This window comes from Papaver somniferum, unplaced genomic scaffold (genome assembly GCF_003573695.1).
Source record: "Papaver somniferum cultivar HN1 unplaced genomic scaffold, ASM357369v1 unplaced-scaffold_19, whole genome shotgun sequence".
NCBI classification, from domain to species: domain Eukaryota; kingdom Viridiplantae; phylum Streptophyta; class Magnoliopsida; order Ranunculales; family Papaveraceae; genus Papaver; species Papaver somniferum.
Genome location: NW_020628818.1, coordinates 6033545 through 6055164, shown reverse-complemented (window position 1 = coordinate 6055164; position 21620 = coordinate 6033545). Strand labels below are relative to the sequence as shown.

General features: G+C 35.2%; 1 protein-coding gene across 1 annotated transcript; it reads right to left on the bottom strand.

The window, feature by feature from the left end:
• Nucleotides 1-3063: 3063 nt before the first annotated feature.
• On the bottom strand, nucleotides 3064-3882 carry LOC113338800 (histone H2A.1-like). Its single transcript, XM_026584183.1, has 2 exons — nucleotides 3611-3882; nucleotides 3064-3507 (listed from the first exon to the last, which is right to left on the bottom strand). The coding sequence occupies exons 1-2, from the start codon at nucleotides 3818-3820 to the stop codon at nucleotides 3253-3255; spliced, it is 465 nt and encodes a 154-aa protein (XP_026439968.1). The 5' UTR covers nucleotides 3821-3882; the 3' UTR covers nucleotides 3064-3252.
• Nucleotides 3883-21620: the final 17738 nt, after the last annotated feature.

Here is a 21620-nt window from a genome sequence, read left to right as displayed (position 1 = left end):
AAATTGGAGCGCACAATATCCCAATGGTTGGTTTGAGTAAGGATATGGTCATGTGGTAGTTTGAAATTCAAAACTTTCTGGAGGACTACTCTGATGCATCACATTTCATTGCATTGCAATGCCAATCTGAAAGCCTCTATCCTTTGATTCTTGTGATTTCAGTCATTCAAGCTCAACTATGTCGACTTCTGAAAGTTTTAAATGATTTCAAATACATATTTTCTTGCCAGGTTTTGGACATTATTGCATTCGTTGACAGTGTAAACTATGAGAGTTTTCTCAAGCATTATAGTGTTGTATACTGCATATTTAACACAGTCGGGACATCATGGGATGAATTAAAGGGTGGAGTACTCACTCTACTAGTGAGTAAATTCACAATTTTTACGGTATATCGGGTGAGAAATTCACTGCTGGATTTTTTTAGTTGCAATTGTCGTCATTTTTTATGTACAGTCCTCTTCATTTAAGATTGTGGTTGTTCAGTCCACTCAACTACTGGGGTGCATGCTGGTGATCCCTACTATGGTAAAGGGCGCCTGTCATAACATTGTACTGCTACTACCACTTCTCTGACACAAAACACTGGCTGGACCAAAGTAAGTCTAATCCAAATTCGTTTCTTAGTAATTCCTGTCAAAGTTGTACTAGACCCACTAAATAGAGTGATTAAGCTAAGCCATCTCTATTCTCTATTATAGAAACAAGTACTTGGTGTTAAATAGTACCACGTCGCCTAACGCATCCTAGGTTCCATGCTTAATAAGTCTTAGGCAATTCTAACCTTGCAAGCCGGTTTTCGAGATTAGTTAGGTCCGAGGATTCCTAGCACTTGGCATTGTTTTGGGACCCATTGTAACTTTGGCTGGCTAAGTCAAAATAGTGAGACTGCTTGAAAATGGGCACAAAAAATGTTAAGGTTTTCATTCGGCTGGCTCTTACTGTTGCCGTTCTAACAGCTTCTGAAGTTTCAGCTGTTAAAGACTTGACTGAAAAAACAAGTATAGTTTTGTTTTGGGAATTTTGATAAAGTGATCCAGTTTTAAATTAGGGTAAAAAAAGTGTCCCTGCTTTTTTGCATTTTTCTAAACTGCCCCGTTTTTTTCAAATAACGCTTTCCATCCCGTTAAATGCAAGGTGGCAGTTATCTCACTTGTTAAAAAGTCATATTTACCCCTAAACTACGTCATGAACTATGAACCTAACCATGAACCCTAAACCCCTAACCCCGAACTATATCGAGAACCCTGAACCATGAACAATGAAGCCTGAACTATGAAACTAAACTCCTAACCCCGAACCCTGAACTATATCGTGAACCATGAACTTTTAACCCTGAACCTTAAACCCCTAACGCTGAACCCCGAACCCTAAATCCGTGAACCGAGCTCGACGAACCTGAAAAAACGAAGTAGAAGATAAACGTGAAAAGTAAAGGGTAAATAAGTAAAAAATTGGATGGAAAACTAAATTAGATGAAAAAGTTAATAGTGGGGATAGTTTTGAAAAGTTGAAAAAAACGGGGGCAATTTATTAAACCGAAATTGAGAGTGGGGCAGTCTATCAATATTCCCTTTTGTTTTTTGTTTTTTCACTGTGTTACTATTTTCTTTTATGAGTTTAATATCTTGATTATTTTCTTAAACTATAGATTTTGTATATGCGTATTCTGCAACAAAGCTGGAGAAAACTTAGAAAAACGAAGTAAAAGATCCTAAATATGGAGTATCTCTTATCCACTGTGGTTCAAAAGGTTGCTGTGACTTCGGGGAAAGTAGGTCTTCTTGTGCACAGTGTTGCAGCTAAAATTGTTGCTCAAACCAAAACCTCAAATTGTTTGCTGAAACTACTCCAACTGGTTCCGCAGGCAATCCTAAGCCTCTAAAACTGACTAGTAAATATATATTATTGTGATTCGTGCTGATTTTTGAAGAAATTCAATTGCCCGTGATCAAATAGCATTATTTACTAGTACTTATCTGTTTTATGCATTAGAGAAACAGGTTATCAGTCTAGATTTGCTTAAAAATTTATCTTGCACTATTTTCTCACCTAAATTATTGTATACTGATTCTAAGTGGCTGAAATTCACAATAGTTTTGGATTTTGTTCCTTAGTAATGCTCCTTTTCGCATGAATTTAATGTCACTGTATTTATATCAAGATTCACCAAGATCTACATAATGTAAGCTATTATCTTCTGTTATGATTATCTTTCTCCTTTCTTGAATTAAATCTGTCTTCGTGTTCAGCTACTCCTTGTATGGGGCACGTTGTAACAACGGCACTGCAGGTGCACTGGGGAGCCAGTAGTGTTGAAGGTGCGGAAGCAACCCTTTAGCAGGAAATTTTTCCATCAAAACCTTAGCAAGTGTAGTTGTTTGAGTTGATAGTCTTTTTTTATGGAAATATGCTAGTGAAACCCTATATTGATCGGCAGCGCAGTAGTTTTGTCAATTGCATTAAACACAAATTGGGTATGAATGGGTGGAATTTACAAACCAGGTGCCATGAGACACTTCCTGAGAAGATACTGGAGAAAATGAAAGCACCTTCTAGAGAGGATGACGCTCCGAAAGCTGACGGATTTTATTTGGATTCCCTTCACATCCGGTATTGTGCCACGGCCTTTATTGCTCAATGCAAGGCTTTCTGTGACAGCAGCGTATGAACTTTGGGGAACTGAATCACTCTCTGGAAAACCTGCTATCTTTTGGAGCAAAGGTTTCCCTCACATTGTTTCATTTACCCTGCAAGACTTATTCCTTGCAATATGTATATTTTTCATCGAGCGTGGGAAGTTGTCTTAGCATCTCGGCCAGAGCCTTTATTGCATCCTATCAGGGAAAAAAGACTTATGCATCACATTTCATTGCATTGCCAATTCAAAAGATTATTAACCTGTTCCCCACTATCCAATTCATTGCACTAAACAGGCATTCTACTACGGTCAGTACCTTTTGGGTATTACAGTGAAGCTCAAAGTCAATGTAAAGCCTCTTCCACCATGAAACATTGTCAATAGCTCTGTAAACTTAAGTGTCTGAATCTGTATTCTGAAGATAAGAAACTACAAATTTGATTACTCTTACAGATGGAGAAACTGTATTTGAAGAAGACGATGTTTCATTAAAGATTAGGTATTATACCGAAAGTTGAACCCTACGTAGATTTTTTTCATTATTTACACATTCAGTATTAATAAACCCAAATAAGTTATGAGCACTACTACTAAGTAACTAGATCCTACTTTTACTTCTTTGGAGATTTAGAAGCAACAGTCTTTCCTGGAAATTTCTGAGTAGAGGGTTTCTCTGCCTCAGCTTTTCCGCTCTTCTTTCGTAACAATATGGGGTTAATGTTGGGAAGGACACCACCACTAGCAATTGTAACACCAGCGAGTAATTTCCCCAACTCTTCGTCATTCCTTATTGCTAAACATAAATGTCTTGGTATGATTCGTGCTTTCTTGTTGTCTTTTGCAGCATTTCCGGCTAATTCTATTACCTAAAAACCCAATTCCAACATACACAAACATCAGAATCAGAATCAATTACAAACCCCAGATTCAAAATTAGGCAAACTTCTGAAAATTAAAGGCTTTTTTTACCTCAGCAGCGAGATACTCAAGAACAGCAGCCATGTAGACGGGAGCACCAGAGCCAAGACGCTGAGAGTAACGACCTTTCTTCAAGAAACGAGTGATTCTTCCGACTGGGAATTGCAATCCAGCTTTAGCAGATTTTGTTAAGGCTTTCTTTCTGTCACCACCTTTTCTTCCTCCCTTGCTAACAACATTTGCACTTGCTGTTCCTTCCATTGATAACCTAAAATGATGATTCTGAAACTAGGCTTTTGAGGATGGGAGAATTTCTGTGAATCGTTGAGAGCGTCCACAATGGACGACTAAACCCAAATGTAGTGTCCAGTGGATAGGCGTAGTGGGACGGACCATCGATCAAAATTTGATCAAAGACTAAAATTCAGACCAAATTTGGTCGAGGACCAAGACCAAATCCAAATATAGTCGGGCGTTTATATAATGTCCGCCTACCCAACGGGCGTAGGTATAATGTCCGCTAGTAGCCGCGCGTTCGTAAAGTTAACGCCTGATGCAGGGCGTTGGTATACCTTACACCTGGATGGAGCGTTGGTATAATGTCCGCCTGGATGGGGCGTACATAAAGTTAACGCCCCTTAGTTGGGCGTTGATATTCTTTGAGTTGAAGACCAGGCGTTGATATACTTTGGACCAAAATGAGATACATCACATGGGGCGGGCTTTATACCTCCGCCCCATTTTTTTTTCTTTTTTTTTTTTTATTTTTGTTTGAATTCAGTGGGACGTAATCTTTATTAACGCCTGATTTCAGGCGTAATCTTTACAAACGTCCCATTTCAGGCGTTATCTTTACCAACGCCTGATTCCAGGCGTAAACTTTACCAATGCTCGATGTCCAGGCGAACTTTATATCAACGCGCGACCAAATTTACTCTTCTTCCTCTACGCCGCACGACGGACTAAACCCAAATTTGATTTTTTTTTTTAGTCTTTGGTCTTTGATTTTGGTCGCACCACTGCAGTTGCTCTCAGAGATGGAATCGAATTTGTGAATCAAACTGGTCTGGTTCGCTGGTTATTTATACTTTACTCCAGAAATGGATTTCCATCTAAACTTTTGGTATTCGGTTCTCTTTAAGATATAATCAACGGTTGTTACAGCTTGTTAGCGTATACAAAACCAAGATCCGTGTGCTTCATTATTAACCAATAAGATTTGTTTATTAGTTTTTACTCAGACTTTCGATTTTCCGATCTCTTTAGATTATAATCTAACGGTTGTTAATTTAGACAAATCAGCGATCCGTTTGCATCGATACTAACCAATGGGATTTATTCAATATCTGTAGGGGAGGGGCCGTGGGGTATTATATATTTCTGGAACGGTCCGCGAGTTATAACCCAAAGGTGTCACTATCCTTCCACAAAAAACCAATCAAAACAAAAGTAACACAAAAACCCCATCAAAACAAAATTAACACAAAAACCCAAAAAAATTTGATGAAACCAACATAAAATTTGATGAAACCAATTTTGAAATTTGGGGTTTTTGTATCAATTTTTAAAAATTTGGGATTTTTGTATCGATTTTGTTTAAGATGGAGTTTTAGTGGTTCCTAACATTTGAGTGGGATTTTTGTATCACAAGTTTGGTCACCTTGATTTTTTGTCACTAGTTTTGTTTCTGGAAAGCACGACGGTAAGTGTGAATAGATACAGGATCCGGCTAAAAGGCTAAAATGCATTGTTGTGCGTCAATAGCAGCGGGATTTGTAAAAGTTAACCGTAAAAAAAATAAAATTGGTTAGAAATGCATTGTTATGCATTGTTTGTGATACGGTGGTAGTACAGAATGTCATATATACGTATAGTTCAATTTACTAGTTTGAATTAGGTACTGAAAATACGGCACATATTAAATATTAAAATGCTAATATTTTAACTTAAATAGATAGGGAATACCCGTTATTTGCGTTTAAATTATTATGTAAATGTATTACATTTCAATCACCAGCGAACGACTTTTAGTGTTTTTCTTATCTAAGAAGCTAGATGTGGAGGTCTTGACATCAAATGTCGCTATATAAAAATTTTGTATTTTCTCTTAATAAAGAGGGAATGGGTGAATTGTTTTGTTGGGTCGAGTTTGGTTGGTGGATCTCAAAAATAAGTATGACGAATTTATGGGTCGTATAATTCTATTCTGATGAATATGTAAAAATTCGCGAATGGTTCGTCGAATTACTAACTAGGAGCAGGAGATGGGAATTATTTGAGGGGTTTATGACATAACACATAATACGAAAAGCTCAATTTCAGTCACCGATAGAAATGACATAGATGTCTATTTTAAGCATCATTTTTCATCCATAAGTTGAACTAATAATTAACACTTCGGTTCAAAGTTTTTTTTATTACATTCGGTCTTGTGATACTAATTCTGATAATGTTAGTCTGATCAAAATTCAATCTTATAATGAAATCAAATCTTTGGTTTTCAAAATAAAACAATGTAACTCAAGCCCTCGTGGATTTCTACCAGGCTTCTACCACCAAATATGGGACATTATTAGTAATGATATTGTTGGACCTTTTTCATGGTATATGCTCAGAAGAAAATAACCATAACTTTCTTTTTATTATTCATAGATTAAATCGGCTTACGACTGCGACAAATCTTAGATCTATTAGTATATGCGATATAACATATAAGATAATATCTAGGGCTGCACATAACCGAACCACAACCATGAACCGAACTGAAACCGTACACTTTAAAACCGAACCTAAACCAAATAGCAATGGTATATCTATGGATGTCAGTTTTAGAAAACCGACATCTTTGGTTTCGGTTAAGGTTTATACCCAAAACCGAACCAAAAACCATCGGTTAACCGATCAATCTTTGGCCATAGGATCTGAGTGTATTATAGCGGTCGATCTTAGTATAAGAATATAAGTTAAACCTAAAACACTTTTAGTTCTTCTCTCCTTCTTCACAATAACAACGTCACTGCTCCATCAGGACCATCACCAAATTTACCACCACATTCTTCTTCTTTTCTTCTTCATTCTTTACCGATGAAGCAAAAAAAGAAAAGATTCATGGAATGCACATTCTAAGGAAGATCGTTTTATTTTGTACAAGTATATTATGCATGTTTGAATTTCACTGAAAAAATTTGACTCTTCGTTTGTCTTTATCTGTGTTTCAACTTCTAATGTATTTATAATATTAAGAACGGACTGCTTAGGAAACGGTTCTTGAAATCCAACTTTTCGGTGTTTATGTTTCTACATTGTCGGTTAACTAAAATCGACCAGTTTAAAATCGAAACCAAGAGGTTTAAAACCTAATGAAACCGAATAGGCAAAATGGTTTCATTGGTTTTCAATATTGGAAAACCGAGTACTTCGGTTTTGGTTTTGCCAGTAACCATACCCAACTGAACCATGTGCAGCCCTAATAATATCTAAAATAACTGCTAATAGGAACATTTTTTTTTTAAGACCGTATCTTCTTTCCAAGCAGATGTTGTCCATTCTACACATATGACTTATAACGTAGTTATGGCCTATGAGCTTGTTGATACTATGAAGAAGCATAAATCTAAATAAAAAAAATGATTGTTAAATTAGATATGTCTGGGAGGTTACATAGTATTGAATGGAAGTTTTACTTGATTGTGTATCTAAACTTGATTTTCATTCTAATTGGTGTAATCCCATATGATAATGTGTGACTAGCACTACTTCTTTTCTTTCTGAATGGAGCTACGGGGGAGCAGCTTAGACCCTCTAGAGATCTGAGACAGGGTGATATTTCGAGTTGAGTATAACTCTCTTATCTATTTCTCGAAATATGTGTTGGTAGCTTTTTGCTTTAGCTATGTTCATCATTATTCTTGATGAGTTTAGTTAGAAACAAATTATTTGTTGGAAACTATATAATAAGTCAAAAGATGATCATGGAAATTTCCTTGAAACATTTTATATGATTTTGTGAGACGGTCATTTGATGTCGACTTGGAAAGTTTTGTATTGATCATTCGATCACTTTGAAAAATTCTTATTAGCTAATGGTTTGTGTGAGACAGCCACTGTGCCTTCTAAGAATGTTTCAATGATTGAAATGGGAGTTTAGAGCTAAATCCCATGTCTAGAATACATCACAGTATGTATACCATTATGCGAACTATGTTTGTATGATTTAGGTCCGGAAAATAAGTTTGCATACCAGTATGCGAACTGTTTTAACTGTGAAAGTCCGGGAACTAAGTTTTCAAGCAAACTTATCTTGTATCTTAAATCGTATTTTCATGTAACGGTGAATACGGAATGCTGTGTTTCTAAGCTAACTTAGCAAACCCTTATTTGAAAGGATATATAAAGGACAACTCTAGAAACTGGGAAACCTAATCTCCACACCTCATGTGTGATACTAGTTGCGACTAGAGTCGATTCTCCTTAAACCTAATTTTTTTCTAAAACCATTATAGGTTAACGACTTAAACACGTCATTGGGATTCTTAAGCCAGATCTAACTATTTTCTCTGTAGTTGTGTATTCTAATCTTATTTGTTTTATCGTATTGAGTACTATCTTCTCTAAGATTTGCTCGAGATTAATCTCTGATATGTAAGATATAAAAAGTAATCACAAACCTCTTCGTCTCATTCTTTGTGATTCCACAATAACTTGTTCTACTACCATATAGTTAAGTTATTGTGAGGTGATTGATATTTCTAGGCTATTCTTCAAGAATATAAGACTAGATTATCAATTTGTTCCTGTGCACCTTGATTATCATAGGACGGAAGAAAACTTCATAGGTATTTATGTGAGAGACAGATTTATCTATCAAAATAGACATTTCGGTGGGAGACAGATTTTCTTATAAGTCTCTGGCTTTGGGTCGTAGCAACTCTTAGTTGTGGGTGAGATCATCTAAGGGAATCAAGTACGTAGAGTCTTGCTGGGATTTTGAGGCGTAAGGAACGAGACTATACCTTGATCGGTGGGAGATTGGTTAGGACTCAACTACATTCCATCCCGAAGTTAACTTGTAGTAGGCTAGTGTCTATGGCGGCTTAATACAGTATGGTGTTCAAATCTGGACTAGGTCCCGAGGTCTTTCTGCATTTGCGGTTTCCTCGTTAACAAAAATTTTGGTGTCTGTGTTATTTTTTTTCCGCATTATATTTGTTTATGTAATTGAAATATCACAGGTTGTGCGTAATTCAATTAATTGGGAAAACCAACCTTGTTTGTTGGGTAGTAATTGGTGATACTTGAACATTGGTTTTTGATACCGTTAAAGTTTTCTCATATAAATCAGGTTCATAGATTCCTATCTGTTTGATTACAGGTGGTATTGAGAAATTGAGATACAACTCTTGGATATATTTCCTTGATTGAGTCTGGCTGTTTAGTTGATTCTCACGGAATTATATTGGAGTTAGTCCATACAGATTTCCAAACGAAATATTGGGTGTGGTTGTTAGACCCCCATTTTTTTCAATTGCTATCAGAGCAGGTAAACACGCTAAGACCTCATAAGTATGTGTTTGTAGAAATCTGATTTTTTATAGACGAGTTTATCTCTAATATCGTACCAGTTCAGAAATTACCAGATGAGTTTCAAAGCTTGGATCCACCTGAGAGAACTGTCACATCTATGTCAATATCTAAACATTCTCTTGATGTAGAACCTGTTGATATTGGGAAACACGCCTAGAAGAACAGTTGGATGAACTTTCTGATGAAGATGATTCGGATATTGATAGTCGATGAGGAAATCTCATAGTATGTTACGTTGTTGAAACCGGTGGAAAAGTTGACGACTTCTTGTGTCACTCCTTTTCTAACCCACCTCTATCGAGAAAATAATAAATTTAGAAGAATTTACTCAGGTCTTTATTCTTGGAATAACATTGATGATTCGATGCTCAAAGATTGTGTTAATGACCTAAGTAAAAAGTCACTTGAATGTGATAATCTTCGTCAATATTTCTATAAGTTGGAAGAAAAACTTGGAACTTGAAGCAAGGATTAACTCCTAGCAAACAAGTTCTGGTGACAGGGAAAACGCTTTTCTCGCTCAAGAAAAATGCCTTTAGAATGATTTAGCTGCTGCTCTTGGTAAAATCAAGTTGTTAGAGGAGAAATTGAAAAAGTTCAATATTATAGTTCGAACAAATTAATCACTATGCTAGGAGCAAGTAAAAATCATCGTGATACACGAGGATTAGGCTATAATGGAATAGATTCTCAAAGTAGTAACAAAGAGGTAAAATTTGTCAAGGCTAGTGATTCTTCTGAACAAAATATTTCTATTGATGTCAAAAGTGGAATACCTTCACCAGCAGTTAAGGTTCAAAAGATCAAAGTATATCAACCTCTAAAACCAGAACAAATCCGGTAAGAACGTTCCTTATATTTGTCATTATTGTGGAAACAAAGGCCACATGGAAAGGAGATGTCTTTTCGTATAAGAAATGAAAAACTTCATTATAATATTGTTTGGGTGTCAAAAGAAGTGATTAAACATATATCATATGTTAATTCTAACACCCTTGACATTACGGATTGTCAACATCCAACCTTTAGGCAAAAGAATCGGTGCTGTGATAAAACTAGGTTTTCCTATAAACGTCATACGAAACCTTTTCACAATTATAATGATTATCAAAAGGATAACTTTGTAAAGACAAAGACGAGATCCGATGTTCCCAATTGGAGAAAAAATAACTTGAAAAAGAATAGTCAATCCAATTCTCTTCCTAGAAATAAAGAAAAGAGTAATGGGAAGAAGGTTCCAGTTGTTCCTAAACGCACTCAGCAGTGGGTACCAAAGAAATCCAATGATGCACTGAGTGTCAAAAGGAATGATCTCCCAGAGAATTCCATGACTATGGAGAAGGCAAAATTGATGATGGTGGAAGTTATAAATTTCTTGGGAAAAATGAATATGGATATGAAAGGTTCTAAAAGTGATCTCTTTCATGATAATTCAATAGTGGAACACAAGAATCGTGGAAGAAGAAACGAAAATCCAAAAACTATAGATTATGAAAAATCCATGGTTATGGAAAAGTTGGTTTCTATCACCTGTGGTGAGCAAGACATTTTTCACCTAAACACAACTTGATTGTGTTGAAAGTGTTTCATCACCAAGAAATGCCATGTAATGTATACAGTGAGGGAAGCACAAGAATTGAGGCACACATATTATGTTGGGTAAGACTTTGATAAAGAGTTGATAAGTGGAAAGGTAAGCATTTTAATCAGGCTGGTAGATCTGTTATGGTCAAAAATATGCTAAAATCGTCTCCTATTTATCACATGAATACATTTACAATTCATGATAGTATCATTAATAGTATGGAATCTTCCCAAAGGGATTTCTGGTGGGGTAAGTCTAGAACAGGGGGTATCTATTTTAGGTCTTGACCTAGAATTTGTACTCATAAATATCAAGGTGGCTTAGGCTTTAGAAACCTTAAGCATGTTAAAAAAATTTTTTATCTAAAACTGCTTGGAAGCTGATTCACAATCCTAATTCTATGTTGGTGGTCATTTTTAGATGCAAATATTTTAAAAATTATTATCCTCTTCACTACTCTAAGAAGGATGATTGTTTCTGGGCTTGGAGGAGTATTTGTCGAGGTTTATATTTCATTTTGAAACATTCTGTTTGGGAAGTTAAGGATGGTAAGAGTATCTATGCTTTTAGAGATAAATGGATTCCTAATTCTAGTGAGCCTATGTTTGTTGCTAATCCCAATCCGAACCTTACTGTTTCTGCTTTCATAAATGATGATTCTAAATCTTGGAATACTGAGCTTGTTAGAGCCTTTTTCACTCCTAGTAATGCTAAAAATATAATTGATTCTAGGATCCCTCTTTCAGGGAGTGATATACTTATTTGGCCACATTCTAAAAATTGCCAGTTCTTTGTTAAGTCTGCCTATAAAGTCATTTCTGGCCAGATTAAGTATATGCATAATGTGCTAAGTAGTAACCCTTTCTACAAATATCTATGGAGACTCTAAGTTCTCCCTAAAGTTCAGATATTCATATGGAAGTGCCATGAGAACATCCTCCCTTCCAACTCAGTGCTTGCTAGGTTTGGTAGTAGGCATAATAGCTCTTGCAGTATGTGTAACTCTGAATCTCTTGAAACTCCTGAGCATATTATATTACATTGTCAAATTGCCAAGTCAGTGTGGTCTCTAACTCTATATGCTGACATGATTTTGCAAGATAGTAATTCTTCTATCAGCCTCCATGACTGGGTGGTCAAATGGATTACTGACAACAGTTTGAAAGATAAGTTTGCTGTTGTTTTGACAATTGCTTGGAGTATTTGGAAAGACATATGATCTTGTGTCTTCCAAGGAAAAACCTTAAATCATCATGTCACTGCTAGATTAGAAATGAAGCTGGTAACAGAAACTGAAACCTATTTAAATGCTGCCATCCCACATGAGCTTGTACATGTTAACTCTACTGAAGAGAAAAGCCTTTCCACAATTACTAATACTTTGCCAGCTGATTGTGTGCTTGTTTTCTGCGACGCGGCTTATGATAAAAATACTAACTTGTCCGGCATTGGTTTAATCATGCTAAACATTGCGGGTTCGTTCATTGGATGCAAACTCAAAGCAGGGTCAGTGAGGAATGCGGAAGAGGCGGAAAGTTCAGGCTGTGGCATGGGCGCTAAAGGTCTGGAGAAAGTGTGTTTTATCAGTAATGCTAAATCAGTAATAGATGATTTTAATTCCACTAGCAACCAATTATTTTGGTATAATAAATCAGTCTTAGAAGACTGTAAAACAATCAGTTCTTGTTTTCATTTGGTTAAGTTTGAATTTCTTAAGAGAAACAATATTATTCTAGATGATCAAGCAGCTAAGTTCAGTAGAAGGTATAGAACCTCTGGAGAATGGTTGGGAAATGTCCCAGGCTTTCTCAACTCTGAAATGTAATTTCTTTTATTAATAAAATTCATTTTCCTAGCAAAAAAAAAAAATTTAAATGTTCGGTAACGTTGTAGAATTCGATTGGATTCTTCTAAAAAGGTATGTCTCTAAACTTGAGCAAGATTTATTAATTTATTATTTGCTTAAAGTACTTACAATGATCCATGTACCTTGTGTATCATTCATGTCTACCTAACTTGATTTGTGTTTAAGGTTCTTAAAATGTTTAGGTTTGAAAATAATAGTTAGGGATGTTTTTCCTTCATAGTACACATATCAGGTATGCATACCATCATTTAGAGTAAAAATCCATGGGCTTTAGTTTGCATAATGGTTTGCAAACATCTCCAGGTCACAAAATCCGTTTGCGAACTGGCCTGTAGACGCCGATATTCGGTAAACTTGTTTTGGCCGTAACTTCTTCGTCCGAACTCGGAATGACCTCATTCCTTTTGCATTCTCTTCCTCTTTGTTTTTTTTTTCAAAATGGTGATTAGAAATCCTGAATTTGGATGAGTTAAGATTGATCATTGTCCCGTCTCTTGTTTTTGAGTGTCCGTTTCATCGCACTTGTGCGACTTCTCTTGGACTTGGGCACTTGGATTCTTGGATTACTTCTCTTATAAGCTCATTTGTAGACTTTGTAAGAATGTTATTGGTGAATCACAAAGAATAAAGTTCAAGAATGGGCAGTAGTACGCATTAATATGGGATTCTTGAATGTTTACAATTCTCTTATGTGAACTACGATGCGTGGTTGTTAATGACTTTGTATTTTCTTCTTTGTTAAGAAAGTATTTGTATACGCCTTTGATAGCCATTCTTGGTGTAAATCCGTGCGAAAAAGATTGATTTTACCTTCTAAAGGCAAATAATCTTGTATGTTTGTTATGAGTTTGTTGTCTCTTCGTTTTGTTGTCTAGGAAACTTCTTATGAGAATTTATTCTTGTGTTTTAAGAAGGATAACTAGGATTTGGAATAACAAATATTGTGATTACACATAGCTATTGCCAAAGTTTCTCATCTTGCAATGTTTTTAGATTTATTGATTTAAATTCTAAGTTATTTGGAAAATGATTTTGCAATATTAATCTTTATTGGTCTTATATATGAGGGAGGATCCATATACACTCTTAGATGGACAAGGTCAGACAATATTTGCGCCATTTACTCCGCAAAACCCAAACGACAATAAAGTGTAATATTTCGATGATATGTATCTCTTATGAGATTCTACATTTCTACAGGAAATGAACGCAATTCGAGATAGCAAACCTTACCATCTATTTATCTTAATTTCAACCGTTAACTTTGAACGACTGATATTCAAAGGGGTAGATGGTCATTTTATACATCTCGAATTGTGTTCATTTTTTGTAAGAATATGGAGTCCTATAAGAGGAACATATCATAAGAATATTACACTTAAATTCATTGTCGTTTGGATTTTGCGGAAAAAATGGCACAAATCTTTTCCGACCTTGTCCATGGATCCTACCTCTTATATATTGCAAAAATATGTTACGGGATATATGTGTTTATGTATGAGAACTATGATTATCGCATATATGTCAAAAGTTAAGTATATTATGTTATTATACAAATATTGATGGAAAATATAATGAACTTTTGAATATTCCGCAGTACTGATATTTCGTAAATCCACTTTTATGTGAAAGTACTGTATGGCTCCGTAAGTTTTCTAATGTGGGCATATTTACGAATAGATTAATCAATAAGGTCTCTTGTGGATTAATTTATTTGAGTTTTCTGGATACAAATTCATGCTTCATGTTATTTGTTAATGTCCAAAGAAATCCTTCTTTTCTTGTAAAAGTAATGTCGCTCTTGTTGTTCTTTCGGGAATGACATTTTACGGAGGAGATTTCTTAATTGAAATTGTGTTTAATTGCCAAATCTTTGTGGGGAGTGTGGCTGTGGAATATTGTAGGAGTTATCTTTTATCTTTATTAACTCCTTGGTGAATACACTAAGTTTCGACTATATGAAATCATCGAAACAAAGTTGAATGTTCTCTTTTAGTCATGAAGTATCTTTATGAGAATTTCATTATGATCTCATAGTTTTCGTACCTTTTCCAATTTATATTGACAAAAAGGGGGAGAATTATTTTGTAGCTCATACTACATACATATGGTTTACGGATCATCATGTAAGGGTTTTCATTGTGAGATGAAGTATTGACTAAGGGGTAGTGATACATATCACCATAGTATTATTGTAAAATTTGTGATGCAACTGGAATTTGATGTTGTGTAATAATACTAAGATACTGTATAAAAATATTTGAGAACAATTGTTTTCGTGTAGTTATGGCTACGGATCTTCAACTACAATGATGCTGAGTCGAACACATTCAGAATCATTGGAATACTTGGAGAGGCGAAGAATTCAAGAAGTGTTGAAGAACCAAGGGAATTAAGGATGATGGATGAGAAGCTACAAAGTTTTATTTATTTTGTAATCCATATGTATTTATAGTTTTGTCACTAAAATTGATAAAATGGGAGATTGTTAGAGCATTGCTCGGTCGAAATCGTAAGCATTGATATCTCAAGCTTGTTTGTCAAGTTAATTTATCAAAACTATAGTCTTGATTTCTAGTCTACTTATAGAAGCTTCGGACTAGGATAGATTGTGTAGTCGATTTTTAGACTTCATGGCGCTTACAACTGAAGATGAAGATCTATTGAAGAACTCAGAGGAACTTCATCAACAAAAGGTATATGGATACTAAAACTTATCTATCACTCAGATGCTTATTCTATTCTACTGTATCTCCTATTGAGACTGAAGATGTTTTTGATTGTCGTTGTAGAAATAAAGATTCAAACTCTAAGACTTGTGAAGATTAATTTAAAGATTTAATGAAAATGACAAATAAAAGCAAGAGTTACTGGGACTAGGATTTCACCGAATTCATATCATCAAGTTCAATTATTTATTTTTCAACAATTCTAGCTCAATAAATAAAAACATGGACTCTTAATTTTGCCAAGATAGATTCTCAAAATATTAGTTGTAAATCCTAAGTATGGGACATCAAAATATCTAAGCAAGCATGACCCATTAAATGAAATAACAACTAATTAATCAAAATCATAATTCTATTTTAATTAGTGCAAAAGTCATATAGAGAATAAAATAATTTTACCCATGTATGAAATTAGACTTCCTCCGTCGTCCCAGTGTTGGGGTTTAGCTACTCATGATGTAGACACTCTCAAAATATTTTTTATATAGCTCAAATGGTGTTTACAATGAAGAAAAGGAGAATAATAACATAAACCAGGAATTTGCAACGCTTAACAGGCGTTACAAACTCACCGTTACAATTTGCAAAGCAGCTGTTACAGAAACTATATTAGGAAACTGTCGTAGAAAAACTGTCACTAAGCCTTGAACTGTGACAGTTGTAAAACAACAGACCCGTAGCGTCGTCTGTGTTCTTCGTATTCTACCTCTCTGCAGCAGCAGAGAAGTTTCTGCAACTTCTCCTCTTCAGCTCTGTAGCCTCTCCCAACTCTCGATTTCCTTCTCAGCTTCCCCAGAATCGTATTTATACATCACAGGAACTCAAATCAGGTGAGTTAATTTCCACTATCTTTTTTCCTTTTTCACCGCAAATCCCGGAGATTTTTATTCTCCATTCCTTAACCGCTGCACGTAAACATGCTGTCAAGAAAAATATTTTAATCAATGCAGAGTAAACTTCCAGGATATTATCTCTTCCAAAAAATCTTTGAATTCACTTCGAAATATTCTGTTCTTTCTTTGACATAAGGTTTTGATATCTGTTGATTCCCTTTCCTCTTACGCATCTTCTAGTTCAAACCAAACTCCTCCAGGGATAAAACGAAATCTCAGAGAAGATATGCTTCCATTATTTGCACGTAACTTCCAAAACTAATCCATCAGAAAACCCGTAACACTAACCTTCCCCTGTTAACATCAAATCACAAAGATATCCTTCCTTTTTCGAAACAAAAGAAATTACCAGTCCTGTTTGACTCGAACAAGCCCAATCCAACCGATTTCCGTGATTTAGTCTGACTTAAACTCCACACAAATCCAAGAAAATCTTTCCGGGATAGACCCGAGAATAACATTCCCTGTTTTCTTCCAACGGTGATTCCATACAATTCTAATCAAATCCAAACCCATTACCAGGCCTGTGAGGCTCAATCAAGTCATCCCAATAATTTGCATCCTTTTAGTCTCCCTTAAACGTCTTCAAATCACGAACCCTAATTTCACAGTCTGACAAGAGTTTTTTTTCCCCGCCATTTTCTGATTTTGAATTTGGGAAGAAGATGTTCTCCCCCTAATCCTGTATGGGTTTCCCTTTAGCAGTTGCCTTACGGGGTGCAAATAGTAAAGAAGATGCCCCTTATAAATTGAGGTGTCCCTTAGTAATTGAGGTGCCCCTTATCCAAAACTGAGAGTACGATAACACGTGTCCTCCGGGTGCAAATAACATTTTTCGAGCTAATTCTCCACAAGAGCTTATTCTTCCAAAAACAACTAAAATAAGTTTATTAGTGATAAAATGAGTCCCAGCTAATGTATTTATGGGTGAAAATGCGCCGCACTTTCGTGCTCATCAGAGACAAAGTCGTATTTATAGAATTTCATATCATACACATTTGATACTTCGAGCTGAGTATAACTCGCTTATCTATTTCTTGAATATGTGTTGGTAGCTTTTTTCTTTAGCTATGTTCATCATTATTCTTGACGAGTTTAGTTGAAAATAATTTATTTGTTGAAAACTAAATAATAAGTCAAAAGATGATCATGTGGAAATTTTCTTGAACCATCTTACATGATTTGTGTGAGACAGTCATTTGATGTCGACTTGGAAAGTTTCGTATTGATCATTCGATCACTTGAAAATTACTTTTTAGCTAATGGTTTGTGTGAGACAGCCATTGTCGTCTTCTGAGAATGTTTCAATGATTGAAATGGGAGTTTAGAACTAAAAATCATGTCTGGAATACATCATAGTATGCATACCAGTATACAAACTGTGTTGGTATGATTCAGGTCCAGAAAAACAGTTAGCGTACCCGTTTGCAAATTGTTGGTCAAGACCAATGTCTGAAACTTAAGTATGCATACCCGTTTGTAAACTTAAGTGGTTCAAGTTCTAAAATCGGTTAAATATGTTGACATACTCATGAACAAATACCTTTATGAAATAAGGAATGAAATCTTTCTAAACCGTGGCTTAATGTTCATGAAATGGTTCTTGTACTTTGTACATTATGAATCAGTCTGATTTTGCTTCAATTGGATCATATATACTTCTATGTGATTATCATCAATTGAAAAATACTATGAAACACAATTAGTTTCATTTGATTATCTTTCATGATTGATTGATCATCATAGTTGATCTAGATGTGTTAGATGGATGTGTTTAAGACAAAAGTGTTCATATGGCTAACTTTGGTTAACTGTTATTGAGGCAATTCAATATAAACATTTAGGTACGGTTACCTATATCTAAATGAGAGTATATTTTATTTGTGTGTGATAATCTAAGATCATATAACGGTGGAGAGATATTGCTTTGGTTTCAAGCAAACTTAGCTTGTATCTTAAATTAGATTTTCATTTAACGGTGAATAATAAAATGTTTTGTTTCTAAGCTAACTTAGCAAACCCTGATTTGAAAAGATATATAAAGGAGAACTCTAGAAACTGGGAAACCTAATCTCCACATCTCTTGTGTGATACTAGTTGCGACTAGATTTGATTCTCCTTTAGCATAGGTTTTTCATAAAACCATTATAGGTTAACGACTTAAAGACTTCATTGGGATTCTGAATCCAGATCCAATTATTTTCTCTATAGTTGTGCATTCTGATCTTACTTGTTCTATCGTATTGAGTACTATATTCTCTAAGATTTGATCGAGATTTATCTCCGATAGGTAAGATATAAAATGTAATCACAAAACTCTTCGTCTCACTCTTTGTGATTCCACAATAAATTATTCTACTACCATATAGTTAAGTTATTGTGAGGGGATTGGTATTTCTAGGCTGTTCTTCGGGAATATAAGGCTGGATTATCAATTGGTTCCCGTGCACCTTGATTTATCATAAGACGAAACAAAACTTCGTAGTTACTTCTATGGGACACGAATTTATCTATCCGAATAGGTATTTCTGTGGGAGACAGATTTGTTTATAAGTCTCCGACTTTGGGTCGTAGCAACTCTTAGTAGTGGGTGATATCATCTAAGGGAATCAAGTGCGTAGAGTCCTGCTGGGATTCATAGGCGTAAGGAACGCGACTGTACCTTGATCAGTGGGAGATTGGTTAAGACTCAAGTACATTCCAGCCCGAAGTTAACTTGTAATAGGCTAGTGTCTGTAGCGGCTTAATACAGTGTGGTGTTCAAATCTGGACTTGGTCCCGGGGTTTTTCTGCATTTGCGGTTTCCTCGTTAACAAATTTCTGGTGTCCGTGTTATTTCTTTTCTGCATTATATTTTTTTATATAATTGAAATATCACAGGTTGTGCGTATTTCAATCAATTGGGAAAACTAACCTTGTATTTTGGGTACTAGTAATTGATTGACACTTGAACATTGGTTTTTGATATCGTTCAAGTTATTTTTCATATCAATCAGGCTTGCAGATTCCTATCTGTTTGATTGCAGATTGTACTGAGAAATTGAGATGCAGCTCTTGGATATATTTCCTTTATTGAATTTGGTTTTCTAGTTGATTCTCATGAAATTATATTGGAGTTACTCCATACAGATTACCTTACGAAATATTGGGTGTGATTGTAGACCCTCGTTTTTTTCCCCCTTAAGTTTTGTTCATGTAACACTGACGACAAGCTTGAGATAGCAAAACTTGTGAGTTCGACCGAGCGGGGCTCTAACATACTTTATCACTGATTGTAAAAATTGATTTTGGTGATCAATAAGTGAGTCGGCTACTATAAAAAAATTATCCCTTTGCCTTTTCAAATTACATCCAAAGAAGTTGGGTGCAGATTTCTTCGTACCGGATGAAGTAATTCAAGATAATGGATTCTTTCTTTGGATTCAGGTGTGTTGTACATATTGGTTGTAAGCGCATAGATACCGAAGAAACCAAGTATCAAATGAGTGTTTACTGGGTCTCATCTACACAAAGTTGTGGTACTCAACTTATATAGCGACTTAATCATGAGAGTACTCAAAACTGAACTAAGTCCCGAGGTTTTCCTGCCATGCAGGTTTCCTCGTTAACAAATTCTTATGTTGGATGTGATTGCTTTAGTTCATGTATTATAATTATGGTCATGGTTATAACTAAGCAATCATACTTGTACGTTAATCATCTTGGTAAATATCTCATAGTTAGTTCGATCCCAACTTTGACTATTACCAATAATATATTGTTGAAATAAAAAAAAAATTGTAGTCATTGTTTCGATAATATTATACAAGGTATGTATGCATAGGTTGATATCAATGAGAATATGGTGTACTTGGTACTTCATGGTTTTAGGTAGGCTAGGTACTTAGAAATCCAAACACCTTAATCAACATGCTAGAATTGTTCTAACTCAAATAATGATAGGCTATCTTGCTACGCATTAGATGCCAGTCTTCCTAATATCGGGAGAACAGACACACAAAATGGAATCCATCAAGAGAAGATTTTGGTGGAATAAATAAGGAAATAATAAAGTCATTTCATAATTCTTTGGATAATGTTGATGGCCCTAAATGTAAAGAATCTTTTAACGTAAGACAATCAGCTATTTTCAATAAATCTTTGCTTGCTAAGTAAGCACGGAAATTACTGCAGAACCATGATGACCATTGGGTTCTGATTCTAAAATATTAATATTTCATTAATTGTGACCCGTTGTCTAAGTAATTAGTCCCAATGGTTCTTAGATACATATAGGAATCTATAAAGTCTTACAAATCATAAAAAAATATTATTGCTGGGATATTGTCTATGGGTGAAAGTATTCTTATTTGGACTGATGTCTGGGTATCGTCTATTGGTACAACATTATCCATTGGCTTAATTTCCAAATTTCCACTAATATGAGGTATGTAAGTAAATTTAGGATACTAAGAGATGGAATATGAACACTTTTAATGCTTTGTTTCTAGTGACGTTGTTAATGATTTGCGAAATTAGAATACAAATGCTTGGGAAGATCAGATTAGATGAACAAGTTCAAATAGTGGTTTGTTTTCAACTAAGTTTGCTTATAAATTATTGCTCGATGAGTCTTTGCAGGGTAATATCACTCCTAGCAGTAATTGACATGGAACAAACTTTGGAATGTGTGGCTTCCACTTAAAATTCTTCATTTTCTATAGAATTGTTGCATAAATAACTTCTAACCAAAGACAGGATAACTAGATTTGTGAATAACATTGACTCTGGAGGACCCTTATATGATCTTTATGATCTGAATATGCAACATCAGTTTATATAATGTGATGTAAGTATGACAAGTTTGAAAAAAATGATGTTAAGAAAGAAATCAAAACTCTTTGGCCCATGTATAGGGTTAAAAAGTTTAGACGTCTGGATAGCAATATCTTTCTTTTTAAGTTCAATTCTGAAGAAGTTATGAATGTTGTCCTAAAGAAAAGCCCTTGGAACTTCCTTAAAGCTCACCTCAATCTGAAGAAATATGATGCATCAATTCCACTGAAGGATTGGACATTTGAAGAACAAGATTGGACTGTCCAATTTCAGCACATTCTTCTAGAACATCATTCTTTAGCTGTGGTCAATGAAGATATTGAAGAACTTGGAACAAAAATCTGGATCGACCCGAAAGACTGTAAACCAACATATGGATCTACAATTACAGCGAGAATTAAGATTAACTTAACAAAACCTCTTCATAGAGGTGGTTGGTGGAATACTACAGCCGGAGGACAAACTTGGATCCGTTTTCATTGGGAGAAACAACCTCATAATTTGTGTCCCAAATGATATATTATTGATCATAAAGAAGAAGAATGTGCCAACACAGCTGACGACCTTATGGTTAGGAGATTCACCAGTG